Genomic DNA, 27,315 nt, shown 5'->3' with positions numbered 1-27,315 from the left:
ATGGTTTTTGAAACTATTAGCCATCCTCCTTAGGCCTAGATGATCAGTTAGGGCAGCTAATTTGAAACCTTTTTTGCCTTATGTTGAAGAGTTTGTAATGTAATCAGATGGGAAGTCAGATAAACACATATTGTGTACTGGTTGCATTGCATTGTGTCCAACAGAACCAAGGTTGACGTATTATGTTGGGGGGTGGGGTGGGGTGGGGTGGGGTGGGTTGGGGGGTGTTTGTCTTGAATGTGATATGGATGTAGTATGTGTGAACGAGTGAAAGAGAGAGATACTGTATGTGCGGGCTCCTGACCTTGCAGCGCACAAACGCAGCAGCTAAGACTGCACCTTGCAGAAAAAAAAACAAAAAAAAAAAACGTTAAGCACACATAATACGTACTGTAATGTATGTTTGGATTTCTCCTTGATCCTTTTTTTCCCCCCCAAATCCCTCCCCCACCCCCCCACCCCCCCCGCCCCCCCACCTGTGCTCTAACTACAAAGCTGCAAGACACTGCTTCACCTCTCTTTCTCTTTCTACAGCTGCCTACCTCTGAGAGTAAATTTCAGTGTAGATTCTATTCTATTCCACTCTTTCACTCAAGTCAGCAGTTTATTTTAGCGCTCCTCGTAAAAAGGTACAGGGTCGGCAGTTTAGTGAGGGAGGAGCCGGGTGTCGTTGACAATGACTTTTTGTAGATATTCTGTATTTAGTCCTCCTACATGTTCAGAGGCCTTTTTTAAAAAAGAAATAGTGTACGTGTTTTGTTTGTTTTTAGTGTAGTTTACATGTAATACAAGTCAACCTGGGATGTAATGAATTGTACATGGAAAAAAAAAAACCCATGTGTGACTACTGAATGAGCTGTTTACAAAGGATCTTTACAATGCATCCTACTTAGAATCATGATTATATGTGACAAGCTCAATTATGTGCCTATATGCTTTGAGTGAAGTGCATTATGTGGAGGGATCTCCCATTTTAAGTGCTTTTGACATTACTTTTTAATCATTTCAGGAGGGGGTAAACAGGAGCCCTCCGGAGCTTAGTATCCAGAAGGCTACGAGCTTGGGAGCTTTTTTTCTCGTAGACTCCTGTATTTGATCTGTTTCATATCATAAGGTTTTTAAAAAGCCACAAACTCTTGAGCCTCACAGGTTCATACTTAGTCGCTGGTTTTAAGCAGAAACGACAGTGATAGCACCAATGAAGTGAGAGATGGGGCAGTATCTTCCAGTTGCCCCAACTATCATCCTTTTTTTTTTTTTTTTTTTTTCCAAATACCAGACCTGCTTCAGATTGTAATTGTAAAACGCTTTTTAGTGTCTGTTTTTTAATCTGGTTGTTGGATCTGATAGGTGGGGTTTGCTGCATCAGGATATAAAAAAAAAAAAAGCTTGACTTTCAAGGTACTTTTTGACATTCATGTCCCCGTGTGGCGAAATCTCACCCATCTGGTTTTATAACAAGGTTTTAGAACAATCACTGAGTTGTTTTTTGCAAATACTATTTGACAGCGGTCTGATGCACACACAGACATGCCCTCTAAAATCACCTTACTGCCTCGCTGTTCCCCCCTCTCCCCTCTCCCCCTGTGGTTTTTAGTGGTAAAGTGACTTTTTGCATCTCACAGTGTAATCTTTCTGTGTCGTGAATATAAACACATACCAGTTGCATCCTTTGTAGAGTTATGTGGTTTGCGAAATGTCTTGTTTGCCATGTTTGAGACCGTATTTTCTAGAGGAGTATTTTAATTTTTGCCTTTTTTGTTTTTGTTTTTGTTTTTTTTTTAGGAAAAGACAAAAGAAAAGTTAAAAAAACCGGCATGCTTTTTATTGAGAATATGTATACTATAAGCATTATTATAATAAAGAATGTTTGGCTGACTACTATGGTAAAAGAAAGCAAAGGGTTTGGACATTTCCCTCTTCTTCTTGTTTATGTTCTTCTCCACTATCTGTTTCTCTTGTGTAAAATGGCCACCAGACCCATTTGACTGGGGACCCAGGGGGAGACAGGTGTAGATGCTGCCCCAGCTTTGCTCTCTTTGGTCAGGGTAAGTGCGGGTTGGTGCTCCTTTCTCTCTCCAGCTTCTCAAACTGTGTGCAAACTTCTGCTGCAAGGCCCCCCCCCCCCCACACTGAAAACCTCTAACAAGGTGTTTGCACTTCATAAAATGCATTTCAGTATTTAATTCCGGCAAGAATGGCTTGGTATGGTCCTTTTTTTTTTTTTTTTAATTTAAAATTGATTTTCATGCAGGAAGGACATTATATACACTGTGAAATTACATTGAGAGCTGGGGAGAGGCACACAGATAGAATGGCCTGGGTGCATTTTGATCTGTGGAGCAGTCCTGTTCCTGGGGTTAATGGGTGTGCGTCTGGTCTGGTCTCTCCCTGCTGCACCAAATTCTCCCCCCTCCGTGTGTCTCTTGTGTCCACTCTACTCTCAGACCTGCATGTGTGATAATCTGTGACTCTCTGACGCAAAAAAAAAAAAGAAAAAAAAAAAAAAGCCCGCGACAGTCCAGCTCTGAACTAACTATCTCAACTGAATTAGGTCACCGTGCCACCTGGAACGGCCAGCACGCAGCCGTGCGTGAGCGTGGCGGCGTGAGCCATGGGGATGACTTTTAGCGCGACGCCAACCGCAGTGGGAACTTGTTCTCTCTCTCTTCACCACCAAGGTAAATGAAAAGCAAAACAAAACAAAAACAAAAGCACTGACCTCTCCTCTCCCCACCTGCCGCCCCCCCCCCCACCCCCTCTCCTTTTTGACTGTGCCTTGACCAAACACTCCTCCCCCCCCCCCCCCCCCTTCCTCTCCTCCGCCATCACCACCTCCCCACCCAACCCCCTCTCCCCGCTCCGTAACTCCTCCTTTTGCTGCAATGGCAGTGCTACACCTACAGCCTTGGGCTTCTCCTCGGTGGGGGTGGCGGGCGGGGTGGGGTGGGGCTAGGACCCCCATCCACAAGACCAAGTCCTGTCTTGCATCAGCATACAAGGCGACTGACTGTACCCTCTCTGTCCCGCTGGTGTCTGAGCGTGTGACTGCGCTGTGGGTGAGCTAGTGAATAAAGGGAGGTGTGTGTGTGTGTGTGTGTGTGTGTGTGTGTGTGTGTGTATGACATAAAGAGAGCATGGATGTCTGAAAAACTTTCTGGGTGGTGTTTCATTGATTGGTGAGGCTTGGCACATGCGGACACACCTCCACCCCTCTCCCCTGCCCGCTAGTCAACTCCTCTCCACCGCCGTATTCGCCGCCCTCACCACCTCCCTCCTTCCTTCCTTCCCTCCCTCCCTTCCTCCCTCCCTCCCTCCTTCCCTTCATCACCTCCATCCTCTCCCTCCTCCTCCTCCTCCTCCTCCTCCTCCTCCTCCTCAACCCCCGCCCTACTGTCCCTATGCACCTCTCCTCTCCGCCGTTCACACACACTCACACACACAGCGCTTTTTTTTTCCGCCGCCACCGCCGTCGCCACCTTGGATCTGGGTTTGTGGCTCTGGCTCGGACTCAACTTCCCAGAACCACCCACCTGACCCAACCTCCCCCCTACCCCCCCCCCCCACCCTCCTTTGTTACCATAGAGGCCTGGGCGTGCCAATGGACAGTGTATGTGTGGTGGCCCGCCGCCGGACTCCGTAACATGACACAGAGAGACTTAAATGTTGGACGAGTCGCTTTGCTAAAACTGTTGAATGCTGGGGTTTGCTTCACATGGCTGTGGGAAGGATCTTAACTCCTGTTTCCCAACACTATTTAGCTCCATTACATCTAAGATGATAAACCAACCTCCTAACTGTGGAGGTGAACAATTCTCTCATCTCTGGGTCCCTCACAGCCTGTGTGCCAATCAGAAACATCCTATAAGATAGGCCTAGGTATGAGGCCAGTCTGACCTGTAGATTCTCATCAATCTCAGGGTTCCTATAGGACTTTTCTGGTACGGCGGCTCTATTTCTCTAATACTGGGATCAGCTGGACTTGGCTGGATATGTGCTCTGAGTGCCATGTATGTGTTATTACCTGCTACGATTGTCCCTGTGCTGAGAGAGAAAGCTTAACCCCACACACACACACATACACATACACATACACAAACTCACAGTCACAGGCATCGAGTATGCAGAGTCAAATGAGTTGTCCGCCATTTGCTCTGACAGCTGCGAGATGGAGTCGAGACAAAGAGGCTGCGGCCTTCTGTCTGCCCTAACAAGCAAAGGGAAGGGAAGACGGAGGAGGAGGAGAAGGAGGAGAGGAATGAATAGATGAATTGATTACAAGGTGAGTTGGTAGAGGAGGGATCCTCTGTCCAAAGCTGCTCACTAACCTCAACTTCCTGTTCTTGGAGGACCCTACTGGTGATCGCCATTGTAGATGTAATGGCCGTGTTCATTTAAAAAGGGCCTAAACAGTCTATAGTGGACATTTAATGCATCCTGATAATGCTGCTTTGAGTCTAAAGTTAATCTTCGTGGAATTCCACCTAAACTGATTTTTAAATTCTTTATTTCTAAACTTTTTTTGTATGTTTTAAAAGCTCCCAAGGGTTTTTTTTGACAGTATCAAAATACACTATTCGTAATCCCCATAAATCCAACGCACCTGCAGAATAAGAAGAAAAAGACTTTGACTCCCTTCTTGGCCTCCATGATCAGGGCTCGCAGTGCTCCAGTTTTATTTCCTTTCAGCCAACCCCCTTCCTCCCCCCACCCCCCCCCAACTCCTCACTAAAGGCTTCAGGTGCTTGCGAGTCTCTGGGCTTCCCGTGCTTGGGTGAATGCAGCCACGCATCTCTAATCTCCTCCCTCCCCTCCTGCTCTGAATTCAGTCACACATACTGACAGCCAAAGCTCGCTGCAGCCTCCTCTTCCTCACACCCACCTCCACTTCCCCCCCGCCTCCCCACCTCTCCCTCCCCCCTGCCTTCTGTGGTTTGGACAGCTGAAGAACTGTAAATCCAGATGCTCTATATGCACACGTCCCTGTGTTGTGTTGTTTTGATGGGATCCCGCAGGTTACATCTGTTCTCCTGCAGCAGGTATTAACTGAGATGTGTGAGTGTGTGCATCTGGAACCATAAGCCCACTCCAGCTTGGTTCAAGCACAACCCATCATAGACCATATTGCCTTTTTAGTTTTTGCTTGTTGAGATTTGGCAGGTTTATCCAACATGACCCTGACTATTCCAGCACAGATGTGAATTAGATATCAGCCTCTACCGCTGCTCATCCTCTTTATTTCACATAACCGTGGCATAGCAGCGGAGTTTTACCTCACATATTACCTCATCTAAAGGCAATAGACAGGACATGAACACCTGCAAAACGCAATGCAGTTCAATACAACATCCCTGTATTCATTAAAAAGTTCAAATTCTGTTGAAAATAAATGTGATAACTCTTGATGCTGGAGTGTCAGGTGGTGGTGTATTGGCATGGATTATATTGTAAGGTGTTCATGTTATTTTGTCCAACCCCTGACTATATATATATGTTTAAAAGCCACAAGAGGCCATGTCTGTTTTTTTTCTGTGGTCCATTTTTATTAAGATCACGACAGCTTCCTCGCTGTCCGCTGCACCTCACAGCTGCATTTCTGTTTACTCATTCAATTCCCTCAGCTGAGAAGAAGTAGCACATTAATGTACCTAATGGTAACCACAAATAGTCACACAGTAGCTAAACTTCTTCCAAGTAGGTTAATGGACCAAGCAGAGTGTAGTTACATTTAAATGCCAGGTTAATTACGATAGAAATCGTCATTCTAGTTTCCAAAGAGACATCAAGGGTGACTTTATGTGTTACCTCCAGAGGATAACGATCTGGATCTGCTCATTTCAAGGGAATTTGTTCCAGCACAAGGTTGAATGGGGGAGGGAAGGGCAGAGGGGAGGAGGGGAGGAGGGGAGGGAGATTTTAGTTGATGAATGTTGGATGAAATTTTTTTTTTGCATCATGTTTACTGTGAATGACAAATCCTGGTATAAAAACACAAATTATATTGTAAGGTTGTGTATGCATATATATATATATATGTATGCCTTTTTAATCTGTATTTCTTTAAACGTTCTGATGCTTTTTTTTTCACTCTGCATGCAAATCGTGAATAAATTCATTTTTTTCCTCATGAATATGTCTGGATCTCCTTTATTCTACTTACATTTCTGCACAGAGATTAACAATATACATAATGCATTTTTCCTGATAGACTCTTGAATACTTTGTAGTGTCATTTATGGTAGCAAATAGTCTTAAATTGTGCATTTACTTAATTTTCAGCAGTGAAATAAGTTGGTTTCTGTCAGGCATACTTTGCCTGGAGTACTGCATATCTCCAAAATCTCTGAAATAACTGCAGACCTCATGTTTTGAACAGATTCAATTCTTTGATCCTGATTTCTGGGAGAGATAGACTGGAACTACAGAGGCATAGGTTTGCCATTGAGGTTCACTAACAGCAACAGGTGCATTGCACAGACCATAAAAACCTCTCTGGTACCAGGGGGGCGTAATTGACATCCCTGCACACCACTCACAAGCCCCCTGTCCCTGCCCGCGGCGGACTACCCCGCCTTTTACACCTTTTTAGGGTCAGAACCTGATACCCATGCTGTCAGTTCCCATACTTATTGGGGTGCGGTCACGTGTGCCACTTTTGACCAGGAAAGGAGCACCGGCCGGCAGGGTCTTCTGGTAGTGGGAGCACCACCTCCGCACAGGCACCTCGCACCAGTGGAGTCTGGTCTTTGCAGCCCCTAACTGTCTCTTCCCCCCGAAAGTGAGACCCCTCGTCTCTTGGAGGTTCTTGCCCTCACGGCGTCGTCGTCGTTTCTATTGCTGATTACTTTTTTCTTACTATAAGCTGAGGGGGACGTGAGAAGTCCTGACAGAGGCGGCACGATGACAGCTGTCGAAACCCATATCACATACAGCAACTCCTACACGATCCAACATGAAGAGGCGTACATGACCCAAGAGGATGACTGGGACAGGGACCTGCTGCTTGACCCAGCCTGGGAGAAGCAGCAGAGGAAGGTAGGTCTTGTGCGCCGTGCGTAATTACGCACAGATTGACCCTTGCCCTTTATCAGTGAGGGACTTTCTTTTTAAATGCTTTTTTAACAGGTTAACATGCCAAATGAGATGATTTTCTAATCCAGTGGGTTCCACTAATTGTGTAAAATATTTAAAACAGCCCAACATGAAACCGGGCTAAGTTGTCCTCGCACCTGGCACTTCAGTCCTGCTGGAAGCTGTGTGGGCAGATATTTTAGGCCGAGGAACTTTCTCAGTGTTGTCTTTCAGTTACCCCCCGATTGCCTTGCGAAGACTGTCTAAATATAAAACCACCCTCCCCAGTCTTCAGCCTACATTTGATTCATAACTTATGAAATACACTGGAGTTTTAACAACCTGAAGAAAAATTTAAAAAAGCACAACACTGAACTCAGAAGCGGAGGTGAAGTGAAGGGGAGGGAGAAACTTACCAACAGCCAGTTTAGTAATTAACGAGTTTACTTTTTACTGACATAAATTAACAACACAGTAGGCGAAACCCAAAAGAAACCAGCATTTTTTAATTTAACTGATGAATACTGGATTAAATAGTGCGTAAATACAAATATATAACAAAAAAAAATGACTCGTAAAAACTATTTTTTTTTTAGCCGTTATTGTTAGCCATAGCAGGGGGAGGAGGCCAGCCGTTGCCTAGGCGACCAGCTGGCCTTGCCGCGTGGAGGACGAGCGTGACAGGTGCGTTTAATGAGCTGTCGGAGCCATAAGTCAACTGACATCAGGTGACGTCTGCGGCCGCAAAAACTGGGACAGGAACAACATTCACAAAGGTTAATACAGCTTTATAATTTTCCTAAATGGTCCCCTGACGCACACATTGTCCCGCCACTGCTCTGTTTCACTTGTTGTTAAAAAGATATTTGTCGTCTTCGGTTTGACAACAGTAGGTTAGCATGTCCTCTAGCAAGAGACTCCTGGAGAACAAACTGAAAATAGCTGCCAGGTAGCTCATCTGGAAGGTAGAACAAGTTTTCTCAGTTGCAAACTTAATTATATTAGTCAAGAGGGTATTTAAGGCCTGGATATCGCCTCAAAACACAAGTTATACTCTTCATAGGCCTACCTTTTCATGTATTTCTGTTTAACGTTAACAATAAATACAATTTAACTGTCTGTTATGTTTAAAAGTAGTCTAACACCAGACATATTTACATTTTACACATTTTCATTGATGATTAACTTGCTAAAATCAAACCCCAACCCCAAACAGGTGGCTTGACAACACTTAATTCTGTTTTGAAGATATTTTTTTCATATTTTTAAAAGGCTTTTATATTTCCATGGAGCAAAAAAAATATTCAGTCTGCAGCACAAAGCTAAACACAGATTACTTATCTAATTCCCCAATGCCCCTTTAACAATAATTATACAGGAAATCATACAATAGAGAGATAAAACTTTAAGAAAACAGTCACTTCTGGCTATCATCTGTGTGTTTTTTTAAACAAAAGAGTCACTTGGGAGTTAAAAGTCTTCATTACTGTGAAACAGATGTAATTTTTTTCTGTTCCAGTCACATAGAAGAGTCTTTGAAATCTGGAAATGTATTCAGAGCAACTGTTAAGTGTTGTCAAAAGATTTGTACTTAACATTTTGAGAAAAAGGTTTATATGCAGAAGTCTCAAACACCATAGAAATGATTAGTTTATTTACAATTAACACAACTTAAGTTCTTATGTGTGATGTCATGTTTCTCTGTGATTGTAAGGATGTGTAAATGTGTTGGGTACATGTTGGGTGATGCCGATATGTTTTTTTCCTCTGTAGAGTCTTTGTACAAGTCAAGAAGTTAAGGTTTCAGTTTTAAAAATAGTGTTATTCTTAGCAGTGTTGCTAATTTATCATAGGTTTCACACTACTTTCAGAAATAACACACCGTTGCTCAAATGTCAGCAGTGAAAATAATCAGACTGATATTATTATATATTAAGCTGATATCAAGTAATGCCGAAAGTATGCAGATATATTAATGGATCTGTAACAATTTATCTCAAAGTTTTCTTTGCTGTATCCTATTTTGTGCTCCTGCCACAAGCTAATTTCCCCACAGGGATAATTTAAATCTAATCTAATCTGATGTAATCTAATCTAATGTCACCTAATCTGCACTACAGTGGAGCATTACAGCATAGAAGAGCATAAGAGCAGCATTTTAAAAAGGCATGTTCAGATGGCACCAGCTGCGGTGAATCTGCAGAATTGTTCTGTCAATGCAAAATGTCCTCCGCCGCTGCTAACTCCCTCCCAGTGTGACAGGCTGAGACGCCTCAACAGATGGTAGCGCGGAGCGAGCGAGGGAGAGAGAGAGAGAGAGAGAGAGAGAGAGAGATGGCAAGGCTGGTAGATATACACCCCGGGTTGGTTTCACAGACCTACAAATAAACATCTTCCTAAAAATACTTTTCAACTTGCGAGGCTCCAACTTCCCTCCCTCCTTGCCTCCCTCCATTGCTCTTTTTCTCTCTGTCTCTCTGTCTCTCTCTCCACTCAGTTCCCTCGTTCTTTTTCTGCTGCTTTCTTACGGCACACCTTGTCTTTTCTTCCTACCTTTTAACTCACTCTTTTCTTTGTCTCGTGCGCCTGTCAACCCTTTCACCATAAGACAATATAATAGGCCTTGAAAACCACACACAGCCAAGCATCCCCCCCCCACCCCCCCCCTCTCTCTGTCAGCCTTCACCCCTCAGCCTCCCAGGGGAGTAGGTCATCGTACTCCGTTGCTCTTCTCGGCATGTAAAATCTAGCTTAAGGAGCTGATATCAGCCCATAAATATAGCCGGAGCATCATTTTGCGATGTAATGAATATGAAAGGGAATCCTCGCGCCACCTGTTCTCTCTTCTATCCTTAAAATTTCAGTGGAAAAAGCCGCTCATCCTCCCCCCCCTGACGCAGTAGTAAAGTGTTTGTCAACACACAGTGATGCTGAATCTGATACTGGATATTAGAAATAGTGTGTGTCCATGCACATGTCTGAATTGTACATCTTGACACTGGTTTATATTTATCATGAAGGAGCTCTGGTAGATTTCTAGCTACATAATTCATGGCTTGGTTTGGAGCAGGAGTTTTATTTAATGGGGGAAAAAAAAGCGTGTTAGATATTGCATCTAGCAAGAGAGTGTCAGATAAAATGAGACATGAAAGGACAGAGCGATGAGGTTTGGCTGCATCTCGGTGATGCGTTTTCTCAAAGCAAACTGTACCGCTAGAAATAAAAAAGCAACGGGTTGTTTTATTTCGCTTCGCCCCCCCCCCCACCCCCCCCCGGTTAGTCGAGGCTGATTGAAGAGATGAGGCGACGACAGAAGTAGATGTTTCCGTGAGCTCTCGAAAGGCTTATTGATGTCTGCCCTCATCCAGATGCTGCGCTGACAGCTTTAGAGAGGTCTTTACTCAAGCACATCTACAAACAGTCAAACAGCAGTGATCGTTACAAAGCAAGATCAATAGCTGTTTTTAAAAGATGAACTCTCACTTACAGAGGACTGCACGCACAAAATACATGGCTATGAATTCAAAAAAAAAAAAGGAGTTTTATTGTTGTCGTGGTGGATTTATGCTGCTACACACTACTGTTGACGCTTCATGAAATAACTTTTACTCACATATTGTAGTTTAAAGTCTTTTTTTTTTTAATGTTCAAATAGCTTAAGTACACAGAAAATCGTAATACACCAAAAATTTACCACAGTGACCAAAGTCGTCTTCTGTTTCACATAGTTTAAGAGTTCAGCTGCTAACTGACTAAGTGAATGACTGGCAGCCTAGCGAAGCTTATGTTAGCAATGACCTATAAATACCCATTACATAGGGGTTATCAACAGCCCTATTGGCTCAGCTTACCTATTAGCTAAACGGCGAACGCTTGTTATACACAGAAGAAATTAGGCAATTTTCATACGTCATTGGTTTTAAACTTAACTTTGTGGATCAATTAATATTGTGATAAGATTCAAATTGACATAGTAAAAAGTCCTTTTAATGTTCATCAATCATATCACCTTTTTTTTACTGTTTGATTAAAAGAAATTACTTTCCAAAAAATATAGTTTGTTCCCAAGTTGATGTGAGAATTTAAACGCTGATATTAAATTATAATAACCCAGTTAATGAAACTGTATAATCATGAAAACAAATGTGACTGATACATCACGTCTTAAAGCAGATTAAAGGGCCTCATAATGAACCTCGGTAGGAAACACAAATGAGACTTAAACTACAGTAAAAAAAATCTCTCTCTGGTGTTTTATTCTGTACCACAGGGTGTAAAAATGAATGAAGTGGCCGAAAGAGTCATCATCGTCAGATTCAAGTGATATAAAGTTATATTCAGTAATGTGATATTTATCCACTCAACCTAATGTAATGTCCCTCTGTGTGGGCGAGAGGAGATCTTAGGGTGCTGCGTAATCGAATCTATTCTCATCTAATCTCATTTTGCACTTTAACAACTCAGCCAGTAGTGCGGCAGCCAGACGGACTCATTGATCTGACCTCCTCCTACCTGATGCTCCGAGACACAATACCGAAGTGATGTCTGTCCTCAGGTGATACTGAGGCAGCAATTTACAATAAAGTTTCTCTTCTTTCTCTGTTTGATGATAATGATGCGTAACAGTAGCCTGAAGACTTTTTTAAAATATATGTGTCTTGGGGAAAAGTTGTCGAAACAGATATTTCTTTCCAAGCGAGCTAGAGATTTTTTGTCTTAAAGCCCATTAATGTCCACATTTATAATATCGGTAGCACTGTTTTTGCAGTTGATTGGAAGAAGTACATATCAATAAAACAGATTAGCCTTGGTAGGCCCTTTACTATCCTCCCTCCTAATGTCCTCAGTTAAACTCTGTGTGTGACATGTTTTTGAAATGTGTCTGAGCCAGAGTCAAGCTTCGTCAAACCGATTTAACTGTGTGACTGAAAATACTGAAATCACGTTACCATCGATAAGGAATTTTACGATTTGATCTGCTTTTGCATAATACTTTAGAATACAAGTTGTTCTCACTCATCCTGGATGAGATGTATTCATCCAGGTCTCTGGTCTCTTTTTAGAGGCTGAAGTTATGATATTGAATGGATAGAAAGAAGGAAAGAAAGGGAATTTTCTCAGTCTTAACTTGCTCCGTTACTCAGAAAATTGCAGAAACTAATTTGTAATTCACCGCATTACTCCTGCTCTACTGAACTCTGCCCGCTGTCTGGACTACAGTACACAATCCCAAGATGCATCTGAGTAGAGGGGAGGCCCCTTATGTTCCCTCCCATGATTCACTCTGTTAGGGGTCATGTGATCCCAGTGCAGGAACAGTATATTTCTCTTCACTAGACCAGAGGAAATGTATCATTTTGTTTCAGACCACCATGCAAGAAATAAGTAATTCTGATTAATATGTTTAACATTTGTAAGCAGAAATAAGTTATAGCAGCTGCACAGGGCAGCGAGGTGGAAGGTCACCAACAACAAAAGTCTGTCATGTGATGTTTGATAGAGGAAAAAGGAAGATAATTGATTTTCCATTTGATAAAGACACTTTTACAAGGAAGACAAAAAGGGAAGGGGTTCCTGTCTACACACATATAGGCCCTATAAAAACATATACAGCTTGTCTGTCTCACACTATATCTGAGAAATGATTTAATTATGTTTATTTTTATAATTTGGTTCACTATCCACCGTGTAAGAATCAAATAAAAAGAGCAAAACAGCACTCAAATCTTCGCCAAGCCTTTTAAAAGTTTACTCCAGGTAAACCATGTCCAAATAATAGGATTAATTAACGCAGTGAGCTGTATCTGTGTTGTGCCAAACATGTCGAGAGTATGTGTACGAGGGTTAAACGTAAGCGGAGAGGTGAGAGAGCTCGCAGTCAGATCAAATAGCAGTTGCTATTCCAGAAGCCGTGTCCATGTAGGGAGGCTTCTATAAACTGCTTTAGCGCAGGAGCCCTGGGAGGCCGTAGGAAGGGCTGAGGAGCGTGTGTGTGTGTGTGTGTGTGTGTGTATGTGTGTGTGTATGTGTGTGACATGATCAGCTGTATTTTATTAGCATTAAAGTGTTTCTGATGAGTTTGTGTGTGTGTGTGTAAGAATCTGACGAAGACTTAGAAACAGTTTGAAGATATAAAACCGCTCACAGGGTGTCGTAATGATGAAGGCAAGACACACGATACAGCCGCGGTGTCAGAATCCAGCGGGTGAAAGTAGAAATGATGATTGATGGGGTGCGAGAGCAGCCATCTTGATCTGATCAGAGCAATCCTGCGGGTCCGTAGATAGCATTAAAGCTCGGATTAGTCAAGAGAAAATTGCACGGTTGACAGCGGTGTTTTGTTTCCCGCGCGCACAAAGAAACGAAGCTGAAAATAAAACTAAAAAAAAAAAAGTAAAGCATTCTGTGTCATCAGCGCACGAGTATGTTTGAGTTGACATAGTAGAAAGCTGCAACCAGTGTTACTTTTTATTCTTCTCTAGGCTCGGCATTTGAAAACGGAGACTCGTGTTTATGAGGAAGCAGAAAGCCACAAGCTGCCAAATCTGTGACCTCAGTTAACAAATGACACACAGCGGATACATGGCTGAACACCTACAAAATGTCACCTCAGGTTCTAATGGTGTCAGACTCAAGTGCTACATTTATGTCGACCATTCAGTCTCCTGTAGTAATGAGACCAGCTGAACACTGAACCTGTCTTTATAAAAAAAAAAAAGAAAAAAAATCACCTAAGCTCATAATGTTGCAGCTGAATGCCGGCCGCATGTGGTGGATATTTATAGGCAGGTGGTAGCAGAAGTTACAGTCATCAGTTGGAGGTCTGCTGAGATGATGGGTCCCTTATAATAGGACTGAGGTCATGAAGATATCATTATGTACTTTATAATGGCTTAAAAAGCTGCAGTCATAAAGTATGCTGCCAGAGCCTTGTTAACACTAGTTAAAATATCAAAATGTTAGCCGACTGCTGTAATCTTTGGCTTTATGGATTTAGCTTTATGTATTTTACATCATGCCACTGTCCTGTCTGGATTTTGTGCCATCAAGGAATGGCAGTGGCCGTTTTTATAGTCTGAGCTGTTTTATGTAGAGTGAAAGATGTTTATTAGCTGCTGCATCAGACGAGCTTTAGGCGTTAACAGCTGTGTGCGAGCAGCGGACTTCCTGAATGACGAAGCACACAGCAGCAGTCACATGTAGTTAATCTGGAGTCGCTTCAGTTTTTGCAACCTACAAATAACAAAATGAAATCAGAGTTGTAATATCATCTGACTCGAGCATTGAATATCCTTTTTGTGGTTCTGGTAAATGGAGGCAGAAGTAGAATCACAAGGTTGACGGTGACTTGCTTTTTCTGCTAAATGAATGCGGGGAAATGTAGCTGCATGTTACTATAGACAGCGAGATCAGTTTCACACCTAAGTCGTCATGTTCAAGGTTCCTGTTGAGATGGAATTAGCTGACCCTAGATCTGCCTGGACAGTTTTGCCTCTTATTTCAGAGAAAGAACTCGCCTACTGAAATTAGACACAACCCCCCCTCCTCCTCCTCCTCCTTCTCCTCCTCCTCCTCCTCCTACTCCCCAACCTGTCCTCCTTCTCAGGCCAGCCGCACTGTCATAAATCCTCCACAAGCGCTCACACCAATTTCTCTCTCTCTCTCTCTCTCGTTGTCAGTCTGAATCCAGAGCTCATTAAACGACAAAAGACTCGGCATGCTGCCGCCACCAACCATGAACCTGTACAATTACCTTTATTCTTCACCATCGATCACTCAGCCAGTCAGTTAATCTGTTGAGTTGTGTAACGAGAAGGAGGGTGAAAGCGGTGAACAAAGAAAGATAAGGATGCTATGTGTGAGTGTGTGTGTGTATGTAATGCAAGCAGAAAATCAGGGTTATTAGATTCAACCTCTCTGACAAGTGAAAGTGCACAGAAAGTCTAAACTGGAATAAAAAGTTATTAAATATACATAGCAACATGCCAAAAAAAAAAATCAAAATCACCATTGCTTTTTCCTCCTGGAAGGTTACATGTTTTTAGCCATGTGATAGCTAAGCTAAATATTAGCACCGCTAGCTTTTATCCTAGCGGCGTGGCTCTAGAGACGACGATCTCAGTCGGTTGGTCGGTCCACTTCTTTCCTGCTGAGTGAAATACTTCATCTCAACAACTATTGGATGCATTGTCATGAAATTTTGTCTGGAAATTCATGGTGCCCAGATGATGCTAATGCTAAGGGGAGAAGAGAGAGAGGGTAGGGACATGATGAGGCAAGAAAGGAAAATATATTTTCTATATGTGAGGAGTGAGTCCAAAGTTCATCTTCAGACCGGGTTAAGGGCAGCGAGGAATCTGGGAACTTGCTGTTGTGTTCATTCAAAATGGAGGGGAGGAGGAAAAAAAAAAAAGAACAAAAATGAGTCGAGTCCAATCCAACTAGGGGAAGGAACCAGCACTCTAAGGCAGGGATTTATTCAGGAAGGGCTTTCTCCCTCTCTGGATGAAAGAAAATCTCACTCCTCTTCAGCCTGTGTGATGTATTTTGTTGTGTGTACAGATGAAATGTATGTGCAAGTTTGTGTATGCAACAGGTAAATTGATGATGATAAGATGATAATAAACGATCTCCTGGGTTATCCTCTTGTGCCACCATGAGGTTGACATTTATGGTTTTGTGTGTGACGTCTCTATATAAAGAACTATCGGATGGATCGTCATGAAATTAGGTTCAGACAATCTTGCCCCCCTTCACTCCCCTTCAACATGAGCTGTAATAACTTCAGTGGTCTCTGACTTTTCATTTAGCTCCATCATCAGGTCAAAATTTTAATTTGTCCAATACTTTGATGATTATGATGCACCATGTACAACCGCTTTCTCTCTAGTCCAACAACACTACCAGACAATTTTTCACCATGTCCCCAAATTAGGTTCCACAACAGCCTTGGCGAACTGAAATGGCATCAAATAAAGGAGACGAGATGCCATTCATTATCCGAAGCCTTCACTGCCCTGTCCTTCCTGTTAATTCTCCCTTTTTATTATTGATAAATCCAAAATATTCAAAGACCACGTTGCCTCTCTGGCACGTCTGAAAAGTTAACACCTGCACACATTGTGAACACATTGTTATGTTTTGGCGGGTATTTCTGGCGAGGCGTCATTATTCCGGTGGCACAGCAAAACCTGGAAGCGTGAGGCAGTGGAACACAATGTAAGGCAGCATAATGGAGAAGAGCAGGACACAATGTTTTCCCCCCGCACTGAGCCGAAGCAATTAATATGACAACGCAGACAGATGGCTGTGTCAAAACAGGTGATTGACTGAACCAGGTTAGCCATCAATTCCCTCACAGCAAACCGTCCGCGGACAGAAAATAAATCAGCTACCTTGCTTGTAGATGATGCAGTGCAGGATTGTCAAGCAGTGCCTGTGTTTCCAATGTGGTGAAAGTCGTTTTATTCATTATTATTATCATTATTATTACTTAGAGCGCAGTGAAACTCCTTTGTGTGTTTGTGTAACTCGTGTTCTGCTTTCTCATATTAAAATGCTGCAGATGATGTTGTTGTTAATGGCATATACATTTCAGGAAGCAGCCTAATATTAAGTTCCGTTTGTACAAAATCCTCCCTTGAATCTTTAATTCATTAGCATTGTTCTCACAGTGTTTGTGGGCGGAGGACTGTAGTCTTTCATCACCTGCTCCACCTGTTCCCTCACCAGCTAAAATCCCCTTGCGCCCACAGTACATCTCACTGGCATCTGGCAGAGGGTTTGATACACACATACACACACACTTTGACTAGAAGAGGTGTCCTAGGCCTTTTATCCTCTGAACACAGACATAAATCCGCGGGTTTGGACTCAGGCCTCGCATTGGGAGGCCGGCGGTGGCCCTGTTGTCAGCAGGGTCTCTGGGATATTAGCCCGTTAATCCTTCATAGAGGAGAGGTGGAAAGGGAAGGCTGATAAATTGATGCCGGGGACTGATTCACTTACAGTTCAACCAGCTGAAAATGTAACTTGAAACCGTGGTTTACAAAATATTCTGTGAGCTTTTGACTTGATACAAGATTCCTTTCAGTGACCCAGGCTTGATTGTGTTATATATACTGTATGTAGTAAATGAAAGGGCATTGGCCTCGCCGTTATTCTTTTTTTAGAAAGGAGAAGTTTAACCGCTCATTTCATTTCCTCTTTTCATCAAACTCAGTTTCATCTTCCTTTAAATCAGATTACTCATGTCAGAACTTGTATGAAGCAGGTCTATGCCAGTATATTACATTTTGTGAGCAAATGTAGCACTTTTTAAGAATAATTTCTTCACTAGGTATTAAATTTCTCACATTTCGGTCACACTTTTAGGTGTAATTCTGAAACACTACAAGCCCTCTTTGTGAAAACCTTTGAAACAAATCTGTGTTTCAGTTTTTATTTTCAGCAAACGACCTCAGTCAGTAGTTCCTAACCTTTTTGTCTGGTGACCTTTTAAAGCAAAGGAATATGACCACTTGTCAAACCTTCTAGTATATATATATATATATATATATATATTTATCACGAAGTTGCAAGTATCCTAACCAAAAAGTTATGTTTTCAATGTTTGAATTGTTTTTAGAAGACCAAAGACATTAAACTATCCATTATTTAAAATCAATATGCAAAGATGAGAGACAAGTCAGAAAGAAACATAATTTTGTGTAGCAGAAACCGAAGTTGACTCCTAACTTTAACTTCATAACAATGTCAACAATCTTTAAGTTTTTACAGATGTGAGTATTAATTTAAGGGCAGGTCTCACTGTAGTGATTTGGGGTTTTTTAAGACCACTGATCCATAATAATAATAAATGTTATTATCTGCGGCAACAGAGGCGACGTCACCAAATCTATTTGTATAATATTGGAGGAAGTTACTCGCAGAGGTTCCTCGCTCTATGTTTAATAGCTGTGTCAGCGTCGTTGGGGGTATTAGAGGTAATGTCGGTGGGGCAGAAGAGTTCAGGTTGATCTATTAGAGGTGTGTGTGTGTGTGTGTGTTGGGGGTCGAGCGTTGGGGTTCAACTCTTGGGTTCTCATGTCATCGTCCCTGTGGCACCCAAGTTCAGGGCCTCGGGTCTCTTTTTTTGAGGGAGGGGATATTTAAAGCCCACAAGGGGAGGAAGGGGAAGAAGAGAAGGAGTTCGTGGAGAGAGCGTGTGGCGGGGGTGGCTCCTAAATGTCGGCTACACCTGTCGTGTGTTGTAACTCCTCTCTCCTCTCCCTCCGCCGTGGCCCTGTTACTTTATCGGCAGTCGAAACTCGGCGGAGGAATTCACGCCAATTGATTCCTGATGCAAGAAAGTGATGTCAGGGATAAATTCAGTTAGAAAAACAAACCCTTTGATCTGTGAGCGAAACAGATAATGTTGCTGCCACTCTATATGTTAGCTGTGTGTTGTGTAAGGTTGGGTGTCAAACCTCTTTTTGGTACCACAGAGTATAAAAAAACTGTCATGTACCGAAGCCTAGTATTGAACGTCTTGTCAAGTTATCTTGTTTATGTATTTTTTGATCAGATTGTACCTGATTTTAAATTCTAAAATAGCCAATTTTATGTGTTTAGACAACATTTTAACATTTAAGATTCTTTTTTAATTATCAGTTTTATAGAAAACCATGTTGATATTTCTGATACAAGTAAGCATTAGCACTGAAACTCAAGCACTATATATGTACACTAGCACCAACAGATGTTAAATAATACCCAGTTGTGTCTTTTTTTTATTTTGTTATAATTCTTGCACTATGTTTTATGCTTATCATAGATATCACCCGTTGAGATGAATACCAAAGTTGTCATTGTAGGTCAGACAGTATAAATCTCACTTCCTTCATCGTGGATCCTGAGGCCAAGTTGAGTCAATCGTCCAAAAACACACACATACACGGCAAACTCTCCTGTTTTTCAAAAGTGAAGGTTGTTTTATTGAGACATGCTTTGAGATGAGAAGTGTGGATGGGGGTGTTGTTCGTCCCCTCAGAGCCGATATGGCTCAAGGGCGGCTCTTCGAATCTGTCAGAATTGTTACGTTTGAGGACTTATATAAGCTCTGTCAGTTTTTTCTGTGCGCTGATCTCAGAAACAGTAGTTGAAAGTGTTTTCTTATGTGAAGTTATTGACATCTGTGTTTTAATAGCGCTGACGCCTTCTTTTTTGCGGAAGCCTCAGATGGATCGACGTCTGATTTTTTTTTTCTATTTTTTTTTTTTTTATGTGTTTGAGTTCGATATGATTGAGTTTTTACTGATGTGAAATACACATTTCAAGAGAAAAGCTCAGCAGTGGAGCAGTTTCACTCCATCAGCTCTGACAGATGGACAAATTATACTCTTTCCCTTTTACTCTGTTATCTGCTGACAGACGAACAGAGCTTGTTACATTTCTTACGCCGCCAGTCAGCGGCGTCCTGCTGGGACTTTCTCAGCGGCCAGTGATGATGGGAAGTTGCTCGTCAGCCAACCATGTAAATGATACTAAAAGAGTGTGAAGATTTGCAAATTGTGCATCTTGAAAAGAGGGGGGAAAGCATACTTGAAACATGTCTTTCAATATAGCAAGAACAGGTGGTCTGAGTCATTCATTTATTTACAGTTTACTCGTAATAATCATCATACTTTTTATCTGTATATCATATAGATTTACAGAGTCTCATCGAATCAATTCAAACTCTACTAAACAAGACAAAATAAAACCAAATATATGAAACAGTTCACAGAAGTCTGCAGTATAACAGTTCAAATAAGAGTCAAGTAAAACCTATCTTGACTTCTTTCAGTGTCATGCAGTTAATCATTTTTAAAAATATATTTCCTCTGGTATGTTTTTAAATTAAATTGACCTTAATGCTTGAAAGCATTGCGACTGAAATAGGAGGAATAACAGCACACGGGAGCTTCAACCCCTTTGTGTCAGTGTTTTTAATAACTGCTGGCCTGTGGTTTGTTGACGATGGGAGCCGCAGGTTTTTTCATTGTGGGTTAAAGGTGCACATCCTCTCCTTCGTGCAAACACTTATTACCGTCAGACAGGTGCAGTGAAGCGGCGGCAGTCCAAAATCACGCCACTGTTGTTATATTTTTGGCTTTCGAGTTTTTGGCTCAAAGCTGCAGTTTTAAAGCTATAACTGGTGTTTTTTTGTCTGATCCCAGCTACACATTTAGATCTCTGATGGAGATCTGATAATTGAGTGAGTGAATCCATTAATAAAATTTTATATCTATCTTTGACAGAACTGTATGTATTCGTATCCATGTGCATCGCAAATATAGTGACCTTATAAACACTGTGTTTTTATGTGCAGCTATTATTGTGTGCACTGCACGTGAGCGGGCTATGATTTGTTTAGGCGGCATGTGTGTGTGTGTGTGTGTGTGAGAGAGAGAGTGTGAGAGAAAGAGAGAGAGACCAGGACATGACATGACTGCTGAACAGGTGTGTGACAAAGGTAGCCGTAGTGGACAGGTGTGAATGAGTCAACCATGTCAACCTCGCAGGCGGACTATTTTTACACCAGCAGTGCAACATAAATACCTGTTATATTAAGACAAGGCACACATACTGCGTTTATGTATCAACATGGCATGCATTTAGATTGTTAAGCTTTATAAAATTAGGAGAACAAAGCGAGCCGCTCAAACAAATAGAGGAATGAGGAGAGCGTGATACCTTTCCGTGCATCTTAAGTACTACATCAGGACTTTTATTTAAACTAACTGGACTTGAAAGAATGAGGTTATGGGCTTAATGGTCAAAGCTGCAATAAAAGTATGCTGTCTTAATCCATCACAGGCACACAACATGATTCTCTAAGATGCTTCTGCCTCATAAAATGAATTAAAATAGATTTTTGTAAGATTAATTTCTGTCCCATGTGCTCCAGAATTAGCCTTTTTTTTTTTAAAGCTTTACTTATTGTTTTCTCATTGCTTCCTGCATCACATTCATTTTTCCTTTTTGCTTTTTTGACAACAACAAACAGCCACCAAATTTAGTACATAAAGCTACACAGAGATAATGGATAACGTGTAGATTGATAAGTGCAGACAGTGTTTCCAGTAAGTTTTCATTCCAGACAAACACTCCACCAGCATATTTCCGTAATTAGATCAGCCGTCTCTGATTGAAGGCGCTAATTAGTGAAATCAGCTACTGTAGACTTTTATAATTAAATCTGCACAAAAGACTGGACACCAGTGAGGCAACACTCAAAAGAGGTTAGGTGTAAATTAAGAGCGGCCTGCAGGTTTACGTAATTATCTGTCTCATTAGCAGAAGTGTTAAGGTCGGATGTTTTATTTCTGTGTCACAGAATAGCCCGAGACAGAGAACCGGAGCCCTTCGAGTGTAAAGAGCACCTTGACGTAGCCGGAGTAACACTCACTCTGGGCTAACCGTCAGGTCAACTACAGCTGAAGTGTGTAATATCAATGTGTGTGTGTGTGTGTGTGATGTGTTGGACTGGCACCACAGAGGGCGGGAGGCACATATCTGTAACATAACAGCGAGACAGGAACGATTGCCAGCAGCGTGAGGACATTTTGTGCCCACAAACACTGAGGTGAGAGTTGCAGGTAAACGCAACATAGTCCTAGTTCACGGCTCCTGAGCAGAGACAGCAGCAGATATTCAGCCAGATTCAGGAAGCAAGGATCTCTTTTATTTAAAATGTAACATTTAATCAACTGCGCTGGTCACTTATTACAATAACTTATTTGCAAAAGTCTCACCAAAAACTATTTTGAAGACTAGTTATTGTCCAAAACATCAAATAATTCACCTTTCCATGCAAGTTTTTGTCCCAGTTTCCAGTTCAGGAATGTTTTTCACAGCTAAAAAGGACGAGATGTTAACAATATGTACAAAGATAACTGAATAAAGTAGAACAGACTGAAGCTTTATTTTTGGACACGTCATATTTTGCTTTGAATGAACATAATTCAGTCGTCTCATCCATCAAAAAATCAATTTTTTTCGGGAGCCACCCCCTTATTTATTTGCTCATTACATTCAATTTACCGAGTTAGATCTCGACTGATTTTGAAAATTGCGGTCTTAGTGTTTTGCCATCTTTCTTAGTAATTAATTTCAAGGCAGTTATCGAGCCGTATCTTTTTCATCTATCATTTCTCGAGGCAGTCTCCTAAAATTACAAAATTATGATTTAATAAAGAGCTAGAATTGAACCATATATTGAAAACCACCGAGGCCAAAGGACATGACTCAAGGCAGGATTTTCTCCACCATCCTGACATGTACACATCTGGATCTGTCATGTAAACCCTTCCAGTTGTGACAAAGGATTTTAAAAGTCCCAGAAAAATATATCATTGTTGTATAACATTTCTATCCTCCCACCTTAAGATATTAGTTTCTACTCCAACCTAACTACACCAGGGCTTTGCTGAAATCAAATATGGAGTTCAGATATTGAACAGGTCGTTTCAGAAAATGGATCTTACTCCTGGCTTCCCCCTCCGAGGCCGGCAGCGGCAGCACTGGTTGCATCAGCGCTTTAATGTACAGTTGAGCTAGCTGACATTATTAAGAGCCTGTTCGAATGGGAAGAGCAATGTGTGTGTGTGTGTGTAGGAACCTGTGTGTATGTGCGTGTCAGCTGTATTGAGGGTCAGCAGCCCTGATTCCCCTTGTGAGGCGGGGGGGGGGGGGGGGGGGTTAGTTATGACAGGCATTCAGCTGGGCTGCCGTGACCTCATTTTACAAGGAGGACCTGTAAAAAAGCCCCAGCCGAGCTGAGCCAGGCCAGACCGACAGGTGTGGATAGACAGAGAGGAGGAGGGAGGGGATGACTTCATGCTGGGGGACTCTGTAGACCACCACAGGCATTAAAACAAACCCGGGGGATGAGATAATAGAGCATTACAGATGCAGTGGAATAGAAATTATAGCTTTAGCTATCACAGGTATGGCAGTTAATAGTTTTTTTTTAATCCTAGGGTGCCCCGTTAAGCTCTTTGGATTTAATGAATTTTGGATTATGTTTGTATCTCCGGCTTTATTAGGTTAAGTGAATCCTTGATTTCAATTACCGCCAGTTTAGTTTCTAACAGCCCTCCTTTGATGTTGCCGTAGTCCTCTCATCTTTCCCACACTTTCTCAAGTTTATTATTTTATATCTTGTCATATTCCTCAATCCATTCCTTCCTCCCCGTCTCTTCTTGCTCTCTCTCTCTCTCTCTCTCTCTCTCTCCGTCTTGGACTCTTACAGTTCACCTCAGGAATCCTGCCTTCTCAGCTGTCCGGTGGTGTCCCATAGCAACCCGATTTAGCCTCTCCCGCCTCCTCCTCCTCGCCTTCCTCCACCCTCCCCTCCACTTTTTAGTCTTTTCTCCTCCTCCTCTTCTTCTACCTAATTTAGCCCCCCACCCCTCCCTACTCCTTCAACCCCCACTCTACCTCCTCCCTCCTCCACACACACACCTTTTCGTCTCCTCTCCGGCTTGGCCTGCTGGCCCGTGTGTGCTGGATTAGGAGCCTGTCTAAATTTGGTCATGCATGGCAAAGGAGAGCAGCACCTGCTGGGACCCCGGCTGGTTGGACAGGCGGCCTCTTCTCCCTCTCCAGACCCTTACATCAAATTACACCAGGGCCTGACCATTCCTGTCACCCCTCTCACTTCTCCACTTCTCTGCCTCTCTCTCTTTCTACAAGTCTCTCTATTCTTCTTTCTAATTTCAGTTTGAAGTGAAGTACAGATGTGACAAGTTATTTTTGTGTCCATATGTTGTGCAAATTTCCCAAAGGTCTGCAAAAGAAACTTCAAGTCAGCACATTTCTAGTCAGATCCTAAAGTAAAAGTAGCAACACTACAGTATAAAAATACTTCCTTATTACATAAAAAGCATTCAAAAACATCCACAAACTCAATGCATTTTATAAGCTCATTATATGTTTTGTGTTTAAACTTTTCAACTCTACATCTAACTAGTATCTATAGCTATTAGAGCAGATTTGCTGGGTTTAAGAGCGTAATATTTCCTTTTGAAACGTAGCGGAGTATAAAGTGGCATAAAACATAAATATTCAATTAACTCAAAATTGCACAGAAGCGCAGCACTTGAGTAAATGTAAATGTACTTAGTTAATTTCCACCTCTGACAGCTTCTCTACAAATGTTATAATGAAGAGGATGAGTCAAGATTACATCATTAAAAGAGCGCCTGTAGCTCCTCTGACTAACTTAACTGTGAGTACATCACAGCATCTCTGTGCTGCTTCCCACCAAATATGATATTAATGGTGTTGAACAGATTAATTTGTTCTCTCTGTGCAGCATTTTGTCTTCATCTTCTTTATAAAAGCTTTTTAATTTTTTAATTTTTTTTTTTTTTACCTCAACCAAACAAAAACTGTTTAAAGTTAGATTTTCAAATGTGCAAATTAGAAATGTGCATGAAAACAAGGAAATACAAAAAGTTTTATTTCCTTGTGGTTTTTCTGCTCTTTTTTCCAAGTCATTAGAGCAGGAGGAGTTAGTCTTTATCTCTAAATCAAGTAGGGCTAATCACTATTTTCATTATTGTTATTTTCTCAACTCACTGATTCACTTTTTGGTCTATAAAATGTGTTGAAAAATGACTGTCACAGTTTTCTAAAGTCATTTCTAGTCTTGTCAAACCAACAAGTCCAAAAGATTTTCACTTTAGCGTCACTTAAAACAAAGAAAAGCAGCAAATCCTCATAATTGAGGAACTGAAACTAGGTAAAATTCATTATTTTTGCTTGAAAGATGTCTTAAATGATCGTTCTATTATCAAAATTAATTTTCTGAATAATTATTTTAGCTGTAAAGTCAAGTGCAGTATCTCTCTCTCTCTCCATATTCTCTACTTCTGCTCCTCTGTCACTCAATCCCTGGTGTGGTTTCTCTCTCTCTCTCTTTCTCGAAGTTCTCATTTCTTTTTCTCGTCTCCGTCTCCTCTCTTTCCGTCTCTTTGCTTCTCCGTCCATCCATGTAGATCCGCAGTCACACTTGAGCGCAGATGACACACACGCGCGCACACATAGACATAAACACACATACTGTACACGGAGGTACTTTTTGATTTCCAGATGATGTAATGGAAAATTTATGCTCTCACCTACTGAGCACAAACCCTGTTTCATTGCTAATTCATACTATCTATCTGTGTGTGTCTGCTCAGTCTCTCTCCTCACTCCACCCACACTATCATCTCTAGTTAGTTATTCAACTCATGTACTTATTCTGCTTCTACACCCCCACATCCTCAAAACCCTGGCAAAGTTTCGGCTCTACAGCAGCAGCCTTAACACACACACACACACACACACACACACACACACACACAGTCAAATTCAAACAAACACATATTCACATTTGAAGCTAAACATCATGAAAGCCTCTCAAAATACCCCTCAGTGATTGATTGAACGGCCTGATGGAACCAATTGAATTGTCCCCGACGCGCATGACTGACGCCATTAGGCAATTTTCCAGGCAGGCCAAAAGCAAGCACTCAGTGGCAGAGAGCCATTTACATCACTGTCTGCATTTTAGCCATTACGCACAGCGCCATCGCCATCGCCTAATGAACAGTTGTGTTTCTAAAATGAGATCTCTGGCTTTAGAAAAAAACGCAGCACCTACTAACAAAATGTTTGACAAAACCCTGAATCTGAGCAGAATATGAGACTTTATAGCAGGTGACTTCCTGATCCAGAGTTATAACACTAATGGGCTCGTACGTGATGGACTCCAGGCACTTATTGATTTTTTTTTTTTTTTTTTTAACACACTAGGGCTGCAACCTATGACTATTTTCAACAAGTCTGTTTATTTTTTATTTACTTTATTTTTATTTTTGGGATTAATAAATTAATAATTTAGTCTTTAAAATGTCACAAAAGAGTGAGAAATGTCAAACACACAGCTTCCCAGAGCCCCAGGTGACGCCTTTTTTAAATTGCATCTTCTGTCCAATCAATAGTCTGAAGCCCTGAAGATACTCAGAGAGAAAAGCACCAAATCTCAACTGTGAGAAGTTAGAAATAGAAAATGTTGATCTTGATAAACGGCTTAAACGATTAATCAGCTATTAAAACGATTAAAATGATGACAAGACTCCAGGAAGTCACAGCTGTGTTATAGTACAGCAGATAATCCCCCAAAAAACCACAATGTGCCACTTTTAAAAAAAAATGTTGTACGTATTAAACAAACAAGATATAATGTGTTAATTAGTGAGGTTTAGAGGTGCTGGAGTCAGATTTTGTTGCCTTTAGAAGGAGCCGGGCTAGCCGTTTCCCTTTGTTTCCAGTCTTTATGCTAAGCTAAGCTAAGCTAAGCTAAGCTAAGAAGCTGCTTAACGTATCTTCATATTTACATCTCGGCAAGAAAGTGAATAAGTTTCTCTCTAAATGTTGAACTATTCCTTTAAGTAAATACATGTTTGTGTTTGTATTTGTCTGACGATTGCCACGGGCAACGAATGAATTACCAAAAGGTCAACAAACTAACTAACGACCTGAACTAGACGCCTGTTTTAAACTTGTTGAAGACTGTTGAGTCAACAGCAGCCGTCAAACTGACATAAATGTCACTGTATGTGTGTGTGTGTGTGTGTGTGTGCTCTCACTGTCAGCAGCCATAGTCACGACAAAGCTGCAAATGAAAGCGGACAGTTCAGGCCTTGCTAAGCAGTTTTGACCCTGCTCTCAGAGGGGAAACAAGCTGAGTGTGTATATATATATACGTAGTGTGTTTGTTACTGGATGTTTTTCAAGTCCTGCGTGTAGCAGGTGAAGCTCTGGTTTGATGCTGTCAGTGTCGGTGAATGTATGTGTCGTACAGTCAGATGGGTGACTCTCTCTCTCTCTCTCTCTCTCTCTCTCTCTCTCTCTCTCTCAGACCTTCACAGCTTGGTGTAACTCCCACTTGAGGAAGGCCGGGACACAGATTGAGAACATTGAAGAGGATTTCAGAAATGGCCTCAAACTTATGCTGCTGCTGGAGGTCATATCAGGTGGATCTCATCAACACACACACATTTATTGTTTGCTTACTGAGTCATTGTTTCTTTTGTAGCGAGGAAACACATTTTGATACATAATAAGATCTCTTAAATGCAGAAGACACGATGAGACAGTCTGTTTTATTTACCCACATCCTGTTTTCATCTGCCGTCATTTAGCAATAATTCCTTTCAGCTATAATAA

The 27,315-nt window shown here is 41.7% G+C and overlaps 1 protein-coding gene and 1 long non-coding RNA gene across 2 annotated transcripts in view; both read left to right on the top strand.

The window, feature by feature from the left end:
- Window positions 1-456: 456 nt before the first annotated feature.
- LOC122973653 lies at window positions 457-4,263 on the top strand. The gene is made up of 2 exons (XR_006400102.1): window positions 457-2,681; window positions 3,586-4,263. It is a non-coding gene; the product is annotated as an uncharacterized LOC122973653 (long non-coding RNA).
- Window positions 4,264-6,637: 2,374 nt separating this feature from the next.
- The window catches only part of actn3b (actinin alpha 3b), a 35,382-nt gene continuing 14,704 nt past the window's right edge, over window positions 6,638-27,315 (top strand). The window contains exons 1-2 of the mRNA XM_044341682.1: window positions 6,638-7,035; window positions 27,008-27,122. Of these exons, the coding sequence (XP_044197617.1) occupies window positions 6,901-7,035; window positions 27,008-27,122 (250 nt within the window). The 5' untranslated portion in view covers window positions 6,638-6,900. The remainder of the gene's footprint in view (window positions 7,036-27,007; window positions 27,123-27,315) is intronic.

Source organism: Thunnus albacares, chromosome 22 (assembly GCF_914725855.1).
Source record: "Thunnus albacares chromosome 22, fThuAlb1.1, whole genome shotgun sequence".
NCBI classification, from domain to species: domain Eukaryota; kingdom Metazoa; phylum Chordata; class Actinopteri; order Scombriformes; family Scombridae; genus Thunnus; species Thunnus albacares.
The sequence above is the reverse complement of the archived record's forward strand: the minus strand, read 5'-3'. Positions and strand labels throughout refer to the sequence as shown.